Genomic DNA, 16952 nt, shown 5'->3' on the forward strand with positions numbered 1-16952 from the left:
TCATACATCATATATTCTACGCATATTTCTTCTATTCCTCTATCTCCTTATGTGAAGGTGAAATTTGAATTTATATGAATTGTTTTTATTTAACTATTCCTATGAAAGAAAGCGAGTGCATTGCATAGAAATACATATAGCGAAGAAATCAATAATGATACGTTCACACCTCTTTTTTATATACCTTATTTCCACCAATTTTTATTTTTATCTCTCTCCTCTTATCATCTGTCACATCTCATACTTTCTCTCTCATTTTTTTTTCTTCCTATCTCTCGTCCCTCCACCTCTTTCCATCTCAAATAGAGGTGCGAAAACAACATTATTTGTGAAGAAATGTGCAAGTGATGATAAACTCACCTATGGACGTAACACTACGCATGCAACTCAGACCGAAACGATAACTCACACCTTTAATTATACAAATCACCCTCTATGCCTTTGTTTTCTTTCAGCTCTCTTTCTCCCTAAACCCACCAAATTAACTCCTCTAACATGCCCCGCACCCCTTCTTCTCTCTCTACCTCCTAGTTCCTTCTTTTATCTAAAATCTTCACTATCCTTGTTTGAACATAAAAAAAAACAAAGAGAAGACAAGGGCTGCTTCTCCTCTATATATATATCCCCCTTTGTCTCTCACTCTCTGCACCTTTCTCTCTCTTCTCTCACTCTCTTGTCTTTGTCTCTCCTCTATTTTTCCTCTGTTCTAGTTATCTTGTGTGAGAGGAGAGATAATCTTTGAAGTCCATCCCTGACTCAACTCTTCACACATTCTCATACCTTAAACATCCCCTCCATCACATAAGCACCAACTGAAGAAAAAAATGTAGCTTTCTTCTCCTTCTATTGTTCTTCTTTTTTTATATAAGTTCTTTTGTTCTTGATCTGTTTTTTTTTCATATAAGAGTTTTTTTGTCTCACCTTTTGTCTCAGATATTGATTGTTATGGCGGAAAACAACTCCAATTACAACAACAACACCAATAAATCTGACCTGAGGAAAGGTCCTTGGAGTATAGAAGAAGACATGATGCTGATCGCGTATGTGGAGAGAAATGGTGAGAATTGGAATGCTGTGAAGAATAATTCTGGGTTGCTCAGGTGTGGCCCAAGTTGCAGGCGTAGGTGGGTGAATCATCTAAAGCCTGGTCTCAAGAAGGGTGCAATTTCTGCTGAAGAACAAAGAACCATCGTGGAACTTCATGCAATGTTTGGGAACAAATGGGCCAAAATAGCTACTCAGGTATATCTATCTCCTTTGACAAGCTATGACTATTTGCTTGTTGTATACATGCTTGCAGAAAATTATTTTATAAATGTATGTAAAGTTTTGATCTTTGTGGCCTGTGTTCATGTGATCAATATTTTCGCTTCTGTCTGTTTTCTTGTTCTTGGTTTTTAGTGTCATTTTGGTTTCTCTGTTTTCTCTGTTCTTGGTTTTAGTGCAATATTTTGATTTCGAAAGTGAAAAAGGATGGTATGATCTCTGATTTAATTTTGTTGTCTTCATTGTTGTTGTTCATCTTTGACCATGATCATATTTTAATTTCAAGATTTGGATAATGGAAACAGATTTAATTAGATCTGCAACAATTTGTTTTGATTAGTGACAGAGTCGAGAAGAGAGAAGGAAAAGCCATTTTTCTGTTCAAACTTTATGTGCTTGTTTATTTCTATTTATTTTTCGAAAATTTTCATCCAAATTCATTCCGGTGCATGATGATTTTTATGGCAAAGATTCAAGATAGTTTTTATCATAATAAAATAAACAAAAAGGTTTGAACTTGAATTGAGTTTCTTTTTGCGGTTCCATTGCTGCACTAGGACCAGTGAATCTGTTTCCTATGCGGTTTCATTTTGTGGTTTTTGTAGTTCTAGTGTTGTCCATGTATGTGTTCTGATTTTCGTTGAACTCAACATGGATCTATGTCGACCTCAAGGTGACAAATTATAGTTTCTCCACTAAAACCTTGAGATATGTGAAATCACCTTTGCGTTTGCATGAACGTTAAACCTGATTTCATGTATCTCGAAGTATCAACGGATAAGCTAGAATTTTTACACGTGGGTTGGAGAAACAAAATTTTACCATATCACATTCAACGTAAATCCATGTCAAGTTCAGCGGAAATCCAAATAGACATCCGGATTTTCTTACATCTCAATTTGGGATAATCACTATTGACATATGCATCCTCACATCAGTCACTTTGAAAACTATACTTTCATTTTGGCCCACTTTCACATAATTTTATGCCATTTTGTCATGCTTCCATTTGCTGATTTCATATGTTCTTTTTGTATTGTACACTTTTCAGCTACCTGGCAGGACTGACAATGAGATCAAGAACTTTTGGCATAGCAGGGTGAAAAAGCGCGAGAAAGCAGGGTTACCCCTTTATCCCCCAGAAGTTCTTGCAAGAGCAGAAGCTTATCATCAGCCACAAAAGGAGAAGCAACTTCAACATATATTGTCTTCATCGTTTTCTGCAGGTGCTGATTACCCCAACAACCCTGGTGTGCTTCTGCCAAATCAACCAACTTTTGGAAATCCTCTGGCAAACCACCTTGATCCTGCTGCAAATTACTACACCAGTTCATACCCCCCGCTGCCGCTCTCACCGCTGCCGCAGTTTGAGTTTTTCAATAAGAATGGTGGTGACAGAAACATTGCTCTGCCTCTGTCCCCTGTTTCTGCATATGTAACAGGCTCGGCCTCTGAGATATCTGCGACCATAACTACCGCAGCTGCTGGCTCTGTTACCCCTGTTTCATCCCTTGCTAGTGAATTTGAAGGTTGGCTTGAAGCTACAAGCAACATGGCCAATGACTATCATGAAGATGTTGCACCGTTTCCATATCCTCCTCTTCCAGGAAACACTGGCTTGTTGGGTGATATGGTGCTTGATGCTGAGAGTCTATCTCTCAATAACAAGGGGAAGAACATAATGGCTGATCAGGATGATGCTGCGGAAGGAAGCAGCAACACTGTGAAGGAGAACAATGCTGAAGCTACTAATGAGAACCAGAGCAATGAACTTGGTAATTTTCAAATTTTAATTTTATGTTTCATGAATTTTGTGAAATATCTTGTGTGCAGCAGCAGCGACGGCAACCGCAATTTAAAACTCTTGTTTTTAATTTGTAGGTGAAAATCAAATTGGAGTTCATGTGGAGGAGATGAATGATTATGATGACCTCTATAGCCAAATCGACTTTTCAGAATTGTCATGGACTTTTGGAGATTTCGGGAGCGGCAGTGACGTGTCTGATATATGCTAATTGTAGCATAGAGACAACAAGAGAACTCAGTTCTTATATAAGGAGTTTTACTTTTGAGTTCTTAGCATAAAAAATATTTTTTTCTCTCTCATCCAAATTTATTTATTACTCTATGAGTTTTATTTTATTGTTTTATGAAAATAAAAAGTATAAATAATATGGTTTGTGTGACCAAATGAATAGTAAGTATTAAGAACTATGGTTGGAGCAAAATTGCTTGAGAGTTGCTTAAGTACATATGTGGCAATACATGCCCACATGAATAGTGTTAAGAACTAAGAACTTAGCATTGGAGATGCTCTTAGAGGTGATATTTGGCAATGAATTGTCGATTTTTTCAGGCTTTGTGAGGTTTGTTGAAGTTCTGAAAGTGGAGCTTTTAGCCATCTTTATTGTTTGTGCTTGCATAGAGACTTGGGTTTTTTCCCAAGTTGCTCTTCTCAAATGGCTTTAGATTTGGTTCGCAATAAGTTTCAAACTTTCTAATAAAGCTTGGTGCTTCTTCAAAGTTCCAGCTGTTGTTTCATGAGTGCCTCCTCGTGGTCTATCTACTAAGCTCTCTTTTTTCTTTAGCTCTTGTACACAAATGTATTTTTCTTATGTATAATCATGTTATTGTCCTCATTTTCTTAACACCTAACTAGCATGACTGGCCTAAATGGTACTTGTTGGTACTCAATTTCTTTGGTCCAATAATCAAATGTTGCTGGCTCATGTGACATGACGTAGTTATTTTAAATTTTTTATGTTTTTTTTTCATCATAAATAAATATGCATGAAGAGAGAGTCACGCACAAAAAATTTAACATTACAAGAACATGTAAAAACTCACCACAAACTTACATGAGAAAATATAAATCCTAAATCATTTTTGTTTTATGTAGATAACATTTCTTTTTTATGTACAATTAATATTTTTTATTATATTTATTCAGGATTCAAATGAATTTTAAATAAAGATAATCATTATGACTCATAGTTTTTGCACAGGAGAGTCTCAATATTTTCTCATTGAGGCTATCTCCAATACACTCTATTCTTTTAATAGAAAGTGAGTTTCACACACTACCTATGAGCGTGTGATTCATATAAGTAAAGTTTAGTGATTTAAATTCAAATACTCTTTTGAATTTAAGTTTTAACTTTTGTTTTGAAATTTAAATTAAAAACCTTTAATATTTCTATTTTAGTTATGATTATTCTTTCAATATAAATTTATATTCCTTTTTAATAATTTTAAGTTTTAGAATATACTTAACATCACAATATATTATTTAAATTTAATAAATTTACTAAATTATTTTAATTAAATTTATACTATAAATATATTTCTTAATTAAATTCTTATCACTATATTTTTTATCTTTTGATGCATATTTTACAATTCTTAATTTATTTTATATGATCCTTGATAACATATCCATGGAAAAATTAAAATTTTAATTAATATCTTACCTTTTTTCAGTAAATACTAAAAAAAATTATAAATGATTACAGTTTTTTTGGATAAGTAATGATTACACTTTTTTAAATTATTACTTTACTTTCTATCAACCTTATTATTACATCCATGAAAACAAATTATATTTATATTAAGAGTAAATAAGAAAATTAATAATAAATAATATTATTTATTTTTTACTAAATAAAATTCATAAAAAATTATAAATTAAGATTGAATCTTCTAATGATATTTATATTTACATATTAAATTGAAAAATTATAATTTAATATCTAAATATTATATATAAAAATTATAATATCAATATTTATATATTGAAATTATATTTATAACAATTTTCATATATGATGAAATTTAAACATATTTTACATTTATATATTAAAATTGACAATTATTCATTTTTTTAAATTAACTTTAATATCTAAATATTAAACTTGTGTATTTCATTTAAAAATTATAATATAAAATTATACATAGTTCTTAAATTATAATTTAAATACATAAATTTATTATGTAGATATTAGTTTATTAAAGTATAGTATTCTAGATGAATTAGTTTCAAATTTACTATATAAATAAAAATTATTATAAGTTTAAATTTAACATGATTTGAAACTGTTGTAAATTTTATTTAGTATCTATTGAAAAGTGGTAAGATATTAATTAAAATATTAATTCTATTATGGATGTGATGATAAGGATCATGGAAAATAAAGTAAGAATTAATAAGTAATGATCAAAAGATAAAAAATATAATAATAATCCTAAATTAAATGAAAAGATGGATATATATATAGTATAAATTTAATTAGAGGGTGCTTGATGGCTTGCCCGGGGTTTTTTTGGTGTTTTTACGTACCCTTGTTGGCTTAGGATCTTTTGGGTTTTATTGGTTGATTTTTTGAGGGGCTGGGTATAGTGAACTTCGAATAGCTTTTTGGTGTACTAATCATCTTTTGTTATATATATATATATCTCCTTTTGCTTTCAAAAACAAATAAATTTAATTAAAAATAAATTTTTGAACCAATTTAGTAAAATTACTTAATAGAGAAAAATTAATTTAAATGGAATTCAAAATTAATGCTAAAAATAATAATAATAAATAAATTAAAAATGTAAATGTTTTCAATTCAAATTTTAAACAAAGAATAAACCTTAAAGTTGCAAGAGTATTTAAATTTAAACAATTAGTTTGACTCATGAGAATCACACTCTCACAAGTAGTGCGTGAAACTCACTCTCTATTGAGATACTTACTTTCGATGATAAAATAAGTCATTACAACCATTAATTAAGTTACTTTTTACAATAAAAAATTTCTAAAATTGCAACTCAGCTTCGGCCATTTCTTGCAACACCTTGCTACCCTTCTTTCTTTTAGGGCTCGGTTGGCATGCCGTATTAGGCATGATAGTATAAGCTTATACAATACATTATGAGTTTATCCATTGTTTGGTGATGACATTGTATTGTATAAGCTTATCCATCAAAGTCTCCTTATACGTTAAAATGATGTATTATTTAATCCATCATGTGAGTGATGAATAAGGCATGATAAGGTTGTGATGTATAAGTCACCATCACCACCACCCTCCATTGCTGCCAACTTACACCACCATTGGCACCACCACCCGATCACCGCCCTACTGTCACCACTGGTGTTCCCGCCCCCACCACCACCGCCGCCCTACCGCCACCACCACCATAATCGCCGCCACCACTCTATTGCCACCACAGACACCACAACCACCACCCTATCGCCACCACCACCACCACCATTGCCTCCACCCTCCACCGTCGCCGCCACCTTACTAAGACACCACCGCCTTACCACTACCACCACCACCTTATCGTCGCCAACACCACAACCACCATCGCTGCCACCACCTGATCACCACCACCGCCACCACCGGTGTTGTCGCCACCGCCACCACCGCCCTACCGCCACCACCGACACCACAACCACCACCATATCGCCACCACCACCATAATCGTCGTCACCACTCTATTGCCACCACCGCCACCACCGACACCACAACCACCACCCTATCGCCACCACCACCACCATTGCCTCTGTAAGACCTGGATTTACAGAACAAGTTTATTTTCCGACTCACGCGTGGAATCAGTGTAAGCGTGACAGGAGTTCGCTGTTCGAGAAAGTTTAATGAAGAAGAAAGTTCAGGAATTGCTTGAGGAATGTTTCATAGTTGTTTTAGGAGTTAGTGCGAGTCGTCTGCACACCTGCCTTATGGCGAGAGTGTCCAGAATAGGCTAATTCCGCTCTTAAAGCAACGTTTAAGCGAAATTCTAAATCCTTGGAAAAATTAAAAAGTTCTCTTTATTTTTCCTTCGACCAGTGTTTCATTTCGGAACCCTGGACTGTACGCACGATAGTATTCACTTATCGGAATTCCTTCGACGCTAATTTCTTTGCTTCAAAACCCTAAATTCAATCACTGAATGAAGACTTTTTCTATTCGGAGCTTTTAACGAAGTTTCCGTCCGCGTGGCCAGATTTGTTTTGATGTTTCCAATCTTTCTTTAGAACGAAGTTTTGTCGTCTGACCTTCACAGCAAAAAGTAGTTTTTTCGGGACAGATTAACTTACACCGCTTTTGAGGTTTTAGAAATCGTTTTTCCCTAATTCTAGAGATTTGTTTTGAGTTCTGGAATTCTGTCGCCAGAATCTCTCTTAGAATTCATCGATGAATGTGCTGCAAAAATCGGAATCGCGAAATTTTCATTTTCCCGCGATTTCACCTTCCTATAAATAGTTGAAAAATTCAAAAATATCTCACAACCCACCAAGAGGCCGCGAGTTGAGGAGAGAAAGGAGGAGAGGAGATTTTCGCCGAAACTTGACCGATCTTCGAGCTGTTCGTCCCTACTTCAAGGTATCGAGGTAACTAGCTTAATTCTTACCTCTGATCATCGTTTCTACTGCGTTTCTTTAGCTGTTTCTGTGCTCAAAGTTTCGAGCTTTTTGTAAAACTATCCGTTTTTCTTGATTTTTCGCTTGGGATATCTTCTGTACTTGCCCAAGAGCCTAGAACACTCGCCGATATTCGCCGATTTTGATCGAGTTGTCAAGGATCTGAAAAACTGATTCAAAACCCTTTTTGCGCACATTTCGAAACTTTAATGTCGAAAAGTCGCAATCCGACTTCGTGCCTTTAGGATTAGTTGCTACAAATGTCGTTAGGAACATCACTGTCAAATTTGTTTTCCGAAGTTTTAACTTTGAGTTTTTGAGCTTTTATTTTGGACCAAAACGCCCCTGAATAGCCGTATTTCGATCCGATCGTTCGAAAATTTTTCCGACAGTTTCTTTGCCTTAGTTTTACCCTAAAACTACCTTGTAATCAGATTAGATCGAAGAAAAAGAGCCGGAGCTCTTTTCCTCTTTTGGCCGAGAGCATGGTTGTGTGGGGGGGGGGGAGTTTTTCGTTTTCGAAAACTTGTCTTTTCGTACTCGAATGTTGTATTCTGAAGCTTTAATGCTTTGTCTATCGTTAATGGGTTGTATTGTGATCGAGCTAATCGATTTTGTTTGGATTCTGCTTTGTTTTCTCCGAGGTTCAGTTGAAGGAACTTTGGGTTTCTCAGAGAAATTGTGTGAAGGAAACTTAGACCACGAGACTGAAGCAACTCGAGGTTAGGGCAACTTACCCATTAGCTAAGACTGCATGATAGGCGTCGATAAATTCGACTTATGCTTTACTTTGATATTGATTATGATGATGAACTAATGTTATGATGTTTTCCATAACTTATGATATTGAGATGTTATAGAATTGTGCGTTTTGACGCGACTTCAGAGTGGGGAATAATTGAACTGGTTATCTTGATATTTCGGGTTGGAGAAACGACCCTAGGCAAGTCCAAACACGGGGTTTGAGACTTAAAACTTTTTACTTACACTACTGGTTCTGTACATATTTGCCTACGGGCACACTACTTTGAGGTCACTGCGAATGCGCGTGACGTTGACGTGCAGCTGAGGCTGTACATGTGTATATGTTTGTACATCGGTTAGTTTAGTTGCTGGGTTAAGTCTTTATTTTCTATCGCTTGAATTAAAGGGAATCAAACGAAAAAAAAATTACCTGTTTTCCGCGTAAAGTTTATTTCTAGTTACTAGACACCTGGAAGTCGGGGTGTTACAGCCTCCACCCTCCATCGTAGCCGCCACCGCCTTACCACCACCACCACCACAACCACCATCGCTACCACCACCACCACCAACCTATCTCCACTGTCACCACCACCGCCACCAACACCAACCTACCACCATTGCCACCACCACCACCAACTTACCATCATCACCGCCACCACCGTTATAATCACTTCCATCATCACCGCCACCACCGTTATAATCACCTCCATATTTGATTTTTATTATATACCACTATTCAATACTTCATTAAACATACAATTGCATTAATTTAAACGATATGGTAAATTATACAGAGTATGGTCAAACGCTAGCTGGATAGTTTAAGAAAGTTATCAGGGCTTATACTATCAGGCCTAATACTATCAGGTCTTATACTATCAGGTCTTATACTATACGTCGCACCAAACAGACCCTTAATGTTTTGTAAGATCAAGTTTTGATCTAGTAGTACAACTCTATGTTTTGATGATTACAAGTTAACCTTTTGATATGAACAATTGTGGTACTCTAACGTGTTTTTTCTGAGTGTGCTATTTACAGGCTCTGACCTCAACTCAATCTCACACAAATCAGAAGCACTGTGTATAAAGAGCGACCCAAGCAACGCTTTCGCATTCACCATGTTCAGTATGAACAGTGGAAAAGCTTCAGAAGTTCTGAAGTTATACAAACTCTGATGTGGACTCAGTCACTAGAAGTTCTGAAGATCCAGAAAGTCTGATAACCAAGAAACACTGAAGGCTCAGATATTCTGATGGTGTAGAAGACTCTGAAGATCCAGAAGCTGATTAGTGAAATTCTGATGTCCAGAAGCAAGATACTCTGAAGACCATGTACTTCCCTCTGAGTTCAGAATCAGAAGAAACAATGGTCAGAGGATCTGGGCTTTCCCTCTGACTCTGATCAACCGGCTTCACAAGTTCCAACATGAAGCTTTCTCCTGATCAGAAGTCTCCTAGGTTTAAAGGTCAAGTCGCTATCCAAGTACAAAAGCGACTGTACCTTCCTGACGACCTACCTAACAGTCTCAGACACAGCAGAAGCTGGATTTTCCAGAACTGCCCTCCAACGGTAGCATTTCCCATGCAACGCTCAACCCTAATCCTTGGAGTATATAAAGAGGCTGAAGACTGAAAGAAGCGGCTAGAAGCATTCACATACGCGCAAGACAAATTCAAATTCTTCTAAGCTTTCTTTCATCTGAAATTCATTGAGTTTACTATTAGCTTTTTAGAAGCAAATCTCTTGTAAACAATTCTTTGATAAACAGCTTGTTTAGTTCCTTTAGGAGATCAAGGTTGATCGGATCCTAGAGAAGACTAAGAGAGTGAATCTTAGTGTGAGCTAAGTCAGTGTAATTGTTAGTCACTTGAAGGTTTCAAGTGCAATTGTAACTCTTACCTGATTAGTGGATTGCCTTCATTCTAAGAAGGAAGAAATCACCTTAACGGGTGGACTGGAGTAGCTTGAGTGATTTATCAAGTGAACCAGGATAAAATCCTTGTGTGCTTTTCTATCTCTTATCTTTAGCACTTAAGTTCTCGAAAGATTTGTCAAAATCTTTAAGGTGGAAGCTTTATCCTGAAAACGTTATTCAAACCCCCCCCTTTCTACCGTTTTTCATACCTTCAATTGGTATCAGAGCGCAAGTTCTGATTACCACACCTAACAGTGTTCAGTGATCCGGGCCGGTGTGAAAAACAATGGCTGCCACCATCAGTGAAACTCAAAGAGATGGTTACAATGCAAAGCCTCCTATGTTCGACGGTCAAAGGTTCGAATATTGGAAAGATAGACTGGAAAGTTTCTTTCTGGGTTTCGATGCAGATCTCTGGGATATTATTGTGGATGGCTACGAGCGTCCAGTTGATGCAGATGGCAAGAAGATCCCAAGGTCAGAGATGACTGCAGATCAAAAGAAGCTGTACTCACAACATCACAAAGCAAGAGCAATTCTTCTAAGTGCTATTTCCTATGAAGAGTACCAGAAGATTACAGATCGTGAGTTTGCGAAAGGCATTTTCGAATCTCTGAAGATGTCTCATGAAGGAAACAAGAAAGTCAAAGAATCAAAGGCATTGTCTTTGATCCAAAAGTATGAATCCTTCATCATGGAGCCAAATGAGTCCATTGAAGAAATGTTCTCCAGATTTCAGTTGCTTGTAGCTGGCATACGACCTCTCAACAAGAGCTACACAACAAAAGATCATGTCATAAGAGTCATCAGGTGTCTTCCTGAAAGTTGGATGCCTTTAGTGACTTCAATAGAGCTCACGAGAGACGTCGAGAATATGAGTTTAGAAGAACTCATCAGCATTTTGAAATGCCATGAGCTGAAGCGCTCAGAGATGCAAGATCTGAGGAAAAAGTCCATAGCCTTGAAATCTAAATCTGAAAAGGCTAAGGCTGAGAAGTCAAAAGCTCTTCAAGCTGAAGAAGAGGAATCTGAAGAAGCATCAGAAGATTCTGATGAAGATGAGCTGACTCTGATCTCCAAGAGACTCAATCGCATCTGGAAGCACAGGCAGAGCAAATACAAAGGCTCTGGAAAGGCAAAAGGAAAGTCTGAATCCTCAGGTCAGAAGAAGTCCTCACTTAAGGAAGTCACATGCTTTGAGTGCAAAGAATCAGGGCACTACAAAAGTGACTGTCCAAAGTTGAAGAAGGACAAGAAGCCAAAGAAGCACTTCAAGACAAAGAAGAGTCTGATGGTAACATTTGATGAATCAGAGTCAGAGGATGTTGACTCTGATGGTGAAGTCCAAGGACTCATGGCTATTGTCAAAGACAAAGAAGCAGAGTCAAAGGGAGCTGTTGACTCTGACTCAGAATCAGAAGGAGATCCTAACTCAGACGATGAAAATGAAGTATTCGTTTCTTTCTCTACCTCTGAACTGAAACATGCATTGTCTGATATCATGGATAAGTATAACTCCTTATTGTCTAAGCATAAGAAGCTGAAAAAGGACTTATCTGCTGTCTCCAAGACTCCTTCTGAACATGAGAAAATTATTTCTGATTTGAAAAATGATAATCATGCTTTGATCAATTCTAACTCTGTGCTTAAGAACCAGATTGCTAAGTTAGAAGAAATTGTTGCTTGTGATGCCTCTGATTGTAGAAATGAGTCTAAGTATGAAAAGTCTTTTCAAAGATTCCTAGCTAAAAGCGTGGATAGAAGCTTAATGGCTTCAATGATCTATGGCGTAAGCAGAAATGGAATGCATGGCATTGGCTATTCTAAACCAATTAGAAATGAGCCCTCTGTGTCTAAAGCTAAATCCTTGTATGAATGCTTTGTTCCCTCTGGTACCATATTGCCTGATCCTTTACCTGCTAAAGTTGCTAAAAACCCTCTTAAAAAGGGATCCTTCTCTATGTCTAAATATCATGCAAATATTCCTTTAAAATATCATGTTGAGACACCCAAGGTGATCAGAACCTCTGGGGTAACTAACAAGAGAGGACCCAGAAAGTGGGTACCTAAGGACAAGATTATCTATGTTGCAGATATCCTTGATAGCTCCACTGAAACACCAATCATGGTATCTGGACAGTGGATGCTTGCGTCACATGACGGGAGAAAGGCGAATGTTCCGAGAGCTAAAACTTAAGCCTGGAGGCGAAGTTGGCTTTGGAGGAAATGAAAAGGGTAAAATTGTTGGTACTGGTACTATTTGTGTAGATAGTAGTCCATGCATTGATAATGTGTTATTGGTAGACGGCTTAACACATAACTTATTGTCTATAAGTCAATTAGCTGACAAGGGTTTAATGTTATATTCAATCAAAAGTCTTGCCGGGCTGTAAGTCAAATCGATGGCTCTGTTCTGTTTAACAGCAAGAGGAAGAACAACATTTATAAGATCAGATTATCTGAGTTGGAGGCTCAGAATGTGAAGTGCCTTCTGTCTGTTAATGAAGAGCAGTGGGTATGGCATAGACGGTTAGGGCATGCCAGTATGAGAAAGATTTCTCAGCTGAGCAAGCTAAACCTTGTCAGGGGCTTACCCAATCTGAAGTTCGCTTCAGACGCTCTTTGTGAAGCATGTCAGAAAGGCAAATTCACAAAAGTCCCTTTCAAGGCAAAGAATGTTGTCTCAACCTCAAGGCCGTTGGAACTTCTGCATATCGACCTTTTTGGACCAGTGAAAACTGAGTCTATAGGTGGCAAGAGATATGGGATGGTTATCGTTGATGACTATAGCCGCTGGACATGGGTAAAGTTTCTAACCCGCAAGGATGAGTCTCATGCTGTGTTCTCTACCTTCATTGCCCAAGTGCAAAACGAGAAGGCTTGTAGGATTGTGCGTGTCAGAAGTGACCATGGTGGAGAGTTTGAGAATGACAAGTTTGAGAGTCTATTTGATTCCTATGGAATTGCACATGATTTCTCTTGTCCCAGAACTCCTCAACAAAATGGTGTTGTTGAGAGGAAGAACAGAACTCTTCAGGAGATGGCTAGAACCATGCTCCAAGAAACTGGCATGGCTAAGCACTTTTGGGCAGAGGCAGTAAATACAGCATGTTACATTCAGAACAGAATCTCTGTGAGACCAATTCTGAATAAGACTCCCTATGAATTGTGGAAGAACATAAAACCTAACATTTCTTATTTTCATCCTTTTGGCTGTGTTTGTTATGTTCTCAATACTAAGGATAGATTGCATAAATTTGATGCTAAGTCTTCTAAGTGTCTATTACTTGGTTATTCTGAGAGATCTAAAGGTTTTAGATTTTATAATACTGATGCTAAGACTATTGAAGAATCTATTCATGTTAGATTTGACGATAAGCTTGACTCTGACCAGTCAAAGCTAGTTGAGAAGTTTGCAGATTTAAGCATTAATGTTTCTGACAAAGGCAAAGCTCCAGAGGAAGCTGAGCCAGAGGAAGATGAACCAGAGGAAGAAGCTGGTCCCTCTGATTCACAAACTCTGAAGAAGAGCAGAATCACTGCAGCTCACCCTAAGGAATTGATTCTGGGCAACAAAGACGAACCAGTCAGAACCAGATCAGCCTTCAGACCCTCTGAAGAGACCTTGCTCAGTCTGAAAGGATTGGTGTCTTTAATTGAACCCAAGTCCATAGATGAAGCTCTTCAGGACAAGGATTGGATTCTGGCTATGGAAGAAGAATTGAATCAATTCTCCAAGAACGATGTTTGGAGCTTAGTGAAGAAGCCTGAGAGTGTCCATGTAATTGGAACAAAATGGGTATTCAGAAACAAGCTGAATGAGAAAGGAGATGTAGTCAGAAACAAGGCAAGGCTAGTTGCTCAAGGCTACAGCCAGCAGGAAGGAATAGACTACACTGAAACATTTGCTCCAGTAGCAAGACTGGAGGCAATCAGACTGTTGATCTCTTTCTCAGTGAATCACAACATAGTTCTACATCAGATGGACGTGAAGAGTGCCTTCCTAAATTGTTATATTTCAGAGGAAGTCTATGTTCATCAACCCCCAGGTTTTGAAGATGAGAAGAAGCCAGACCATGTGTTCAAATTGAAGAAGTCACTCTATGGTCTGAAGCAAGCTCCCAGAGCATGGTATGAGAGACTCAGCTCATTCCTTCTGGAGAATGAGTTTGTAAGGGGTAAAGTAGATACAACTCTTTTTTGCAAGACTTATAAAGATGATATCTTAATTGTGCAAATTTATGTTGATGATATTATATTTGGTTCTGCTAATCAATCTCTATGCAAAGAATTTTCTGAGATGATGCAGGCTGAATTTGAGATGAGTATGATGGGAGAATTAAAGTACTTTCTGGGAATACAAGTTGATCAAACACCAGAAGGAACATATATCCATCAGAGCAAGTACACTAAAGAACTTCTGAAGAAGTTCAATATGCTGGAATCTACAGTGGCCAAGACTCCAATGCATCCTACATGCATTCTGGAGAAAGAAGATAAAAGTGGTAAAGTATGTCAGAAGCTCTATCGTGGCATGATAGGTTCACTTCTATACTTAACTGCATCTAGGCCAGACATACTATTTAGTGTTCATTTATGTGCTCGTTTTCAATCAGATCCAAGGGAAACCCACTGCTGTTAAGAGGATCCTAAGGTATCTGAAAGGCACCACTAACCTTGGCTTGATGTATAAGAAAACATCAGAGTATAAGCTTTCAGGTTATTGTGATGCTGATTATGCTGGAGATAGAACAGAGAGAAAAAGTACTTCTGGAAATTGTCAATTTCTGGGAAGCAATCTAGTCTCATGGGCAAGCAAGAGGCAATCAACCATTGCACTATCAACTGCATAGGCAGAATATATCTCAGCAGCAATATGCAGCACTCAGATGCTCTGGATGAAACATCAGCTGGAGGATTATCAGATCCTTGAGAGCAATATCCCAATCTATTGTGATAACACTGCTGCAATCTCATTGAGTAAGAATCCTATCTTGCATTCAAGGGCAAAGCACATTGAGGTAAAGTATCACTTTATTAGAGATTATGTACAGAAGGGCGTACTTCTTCTGAAGTTTGTTGATACTGACCATCAATGGGCAGATATCTTTACAAAGCCCTTAGCAGAGGACAGATTTAATTTTATTCTGAAAAATCTGAACATGGACTTTTGTCCAGAGTGAAGATGGATCAGAACCTCTGACCATGATACTTCTTGATCAGAAGATGTCTAGTCCAGAAGGTAACTCAATCAGAGTGTGTGTACCCATTGGTACTAACTCTGAAGCTGAGACAGCAACACGTGTGTCAGTATTTCTGATGCATAGTTCCTTGTGCCTGTGTGACAGTCTGTCATGTTGCGTGTAGATGTGCTTCTCTCCTGTTTGTGATATGTGTATTTACTGTTACTATCTATCTTTAATTTTCAACCGTTGATTTTCAATTGCTTTTTGAATCAACAACGGTTATTTGTCAAAACCCACTATACACACACGATCTCCTTCACTTTCGGTTTTACTCTCTCTCTCTTCTGCTATTTCAAAACCGCTTACCCTCGATTTCTCTCTCGATCTCTCTTCATCTTTCAACCTTCATCTTCTACCTAAACCTTCAACCGCTCCAAAAATGGTGAGTCAAACCAGAAGAGCTACTGCAGATGCAACCCAGTTCCCTCATATGGTAGTTGGTCTAGCAACAGGTCAAAGGGGTCCTGAGAATCCGAATCAAGATCAAGGTCAAGCTCAAGAGCAGATTATTCCGATTGCAGAACGGGGCTGTGCCGTTCACTGCGTATATGCTCCTGAGGAACTTCAAGTACTGGCAGAATGGAGATTTGACCTCGACAACCTTGCTACAAATGGGTATGATCTTCGTCCTGAAGTCCAAGTTCAAGGTTGGGGAAATTACTTCAACAGGCTTCGAGGACCGGTGTATGACAAACTGATCAAGGAATTCTGGAAGCACGCTGACTGCGATGATACTCAGGTGGTATCTCACATTCTTGGAAGAAAGATCATCATTACAGAGAAGTCTTTCGTGAATCTGCTGGGTGCAGAAACTGCTCTTGGGTATCGTTTCCAATTCACTGAATCGAAGTTGAAACCCAAGACGAAGGATGAGACCAACAAGGCCCTGTACACCAATTACAAACCGGGCAAGACTAATTACAAAGTGATGGACCTTCATCCCAAGCTCAGGATCTGGCACAAGATTTTGCTCCACTGCATAAACCAGAGACCAAAGGGCAGTTCCCCAGACTACATCAACTTCAACCAGAAGGCGATGTTGTTCTTCATCCAAGACAAGAAGAAGATCTGCCTTCCCTACTTCCTGTTCTCCTACTTGAAGGAGTGTATCCGGAAGTCTCGTACCACTGCCTCCATCAAGTCAGCAATCAAGTATATTCCCTTTGGGAGACTGTTGTCTGATCTCTTCATTGAGAGTGGCCTCATTCAAGATCTGGTAAATGTTGGATGCACAGAGGATCTGACCACCATTGTCAGTGATGTCTTCACTGCGAATTCTCTAAAGAAAATGGGCCTAGTCAAGAAGAAGATTGCTCCTGCCCATGAAGACACATCTTCTGAAATCAGAAGTAGAAGGGTGCCT

General features: G+C 37.9%; 1 protein-coding gene across 1 annotated transcript; it reads left to right on the forward strand.

The window, feature by feature from the left end:
* Window positions 1-945: 945 nt before the first annotated feature.
* On the forward strand, window positions 946-3281 carry LOC130744046 (transcription factor MYB120-like). Its single transcript, XM_057596240.1, has 3 exons — window positions 946-1242; window positions 2318-3041; window positions 3148-3281. The coding sequence occupies exons 1-3, from the start codon at window positions 946-948 to the stop codon at window positions 3279-3281; spliced, it is 1155 nt and encodes a 384-aa protein (XP_057452223.1).
* Window positions 3282-16952: the final 13671 nt, after the last annotated feature.

This window comes from Lotus japonicus, chromosome 3 (assembly GCF_012489685.1).
Source record: "Lotus japonicus ecotype B-129 chromosome 3, LjGifu_v1.2".
NCBI classification, from domain to species: Eukaryota; Viridiplantae; Streptophyta; class Magnoliopsida; order Fabales; family Fabaceae; genus Lotus; species Lotus japonicus.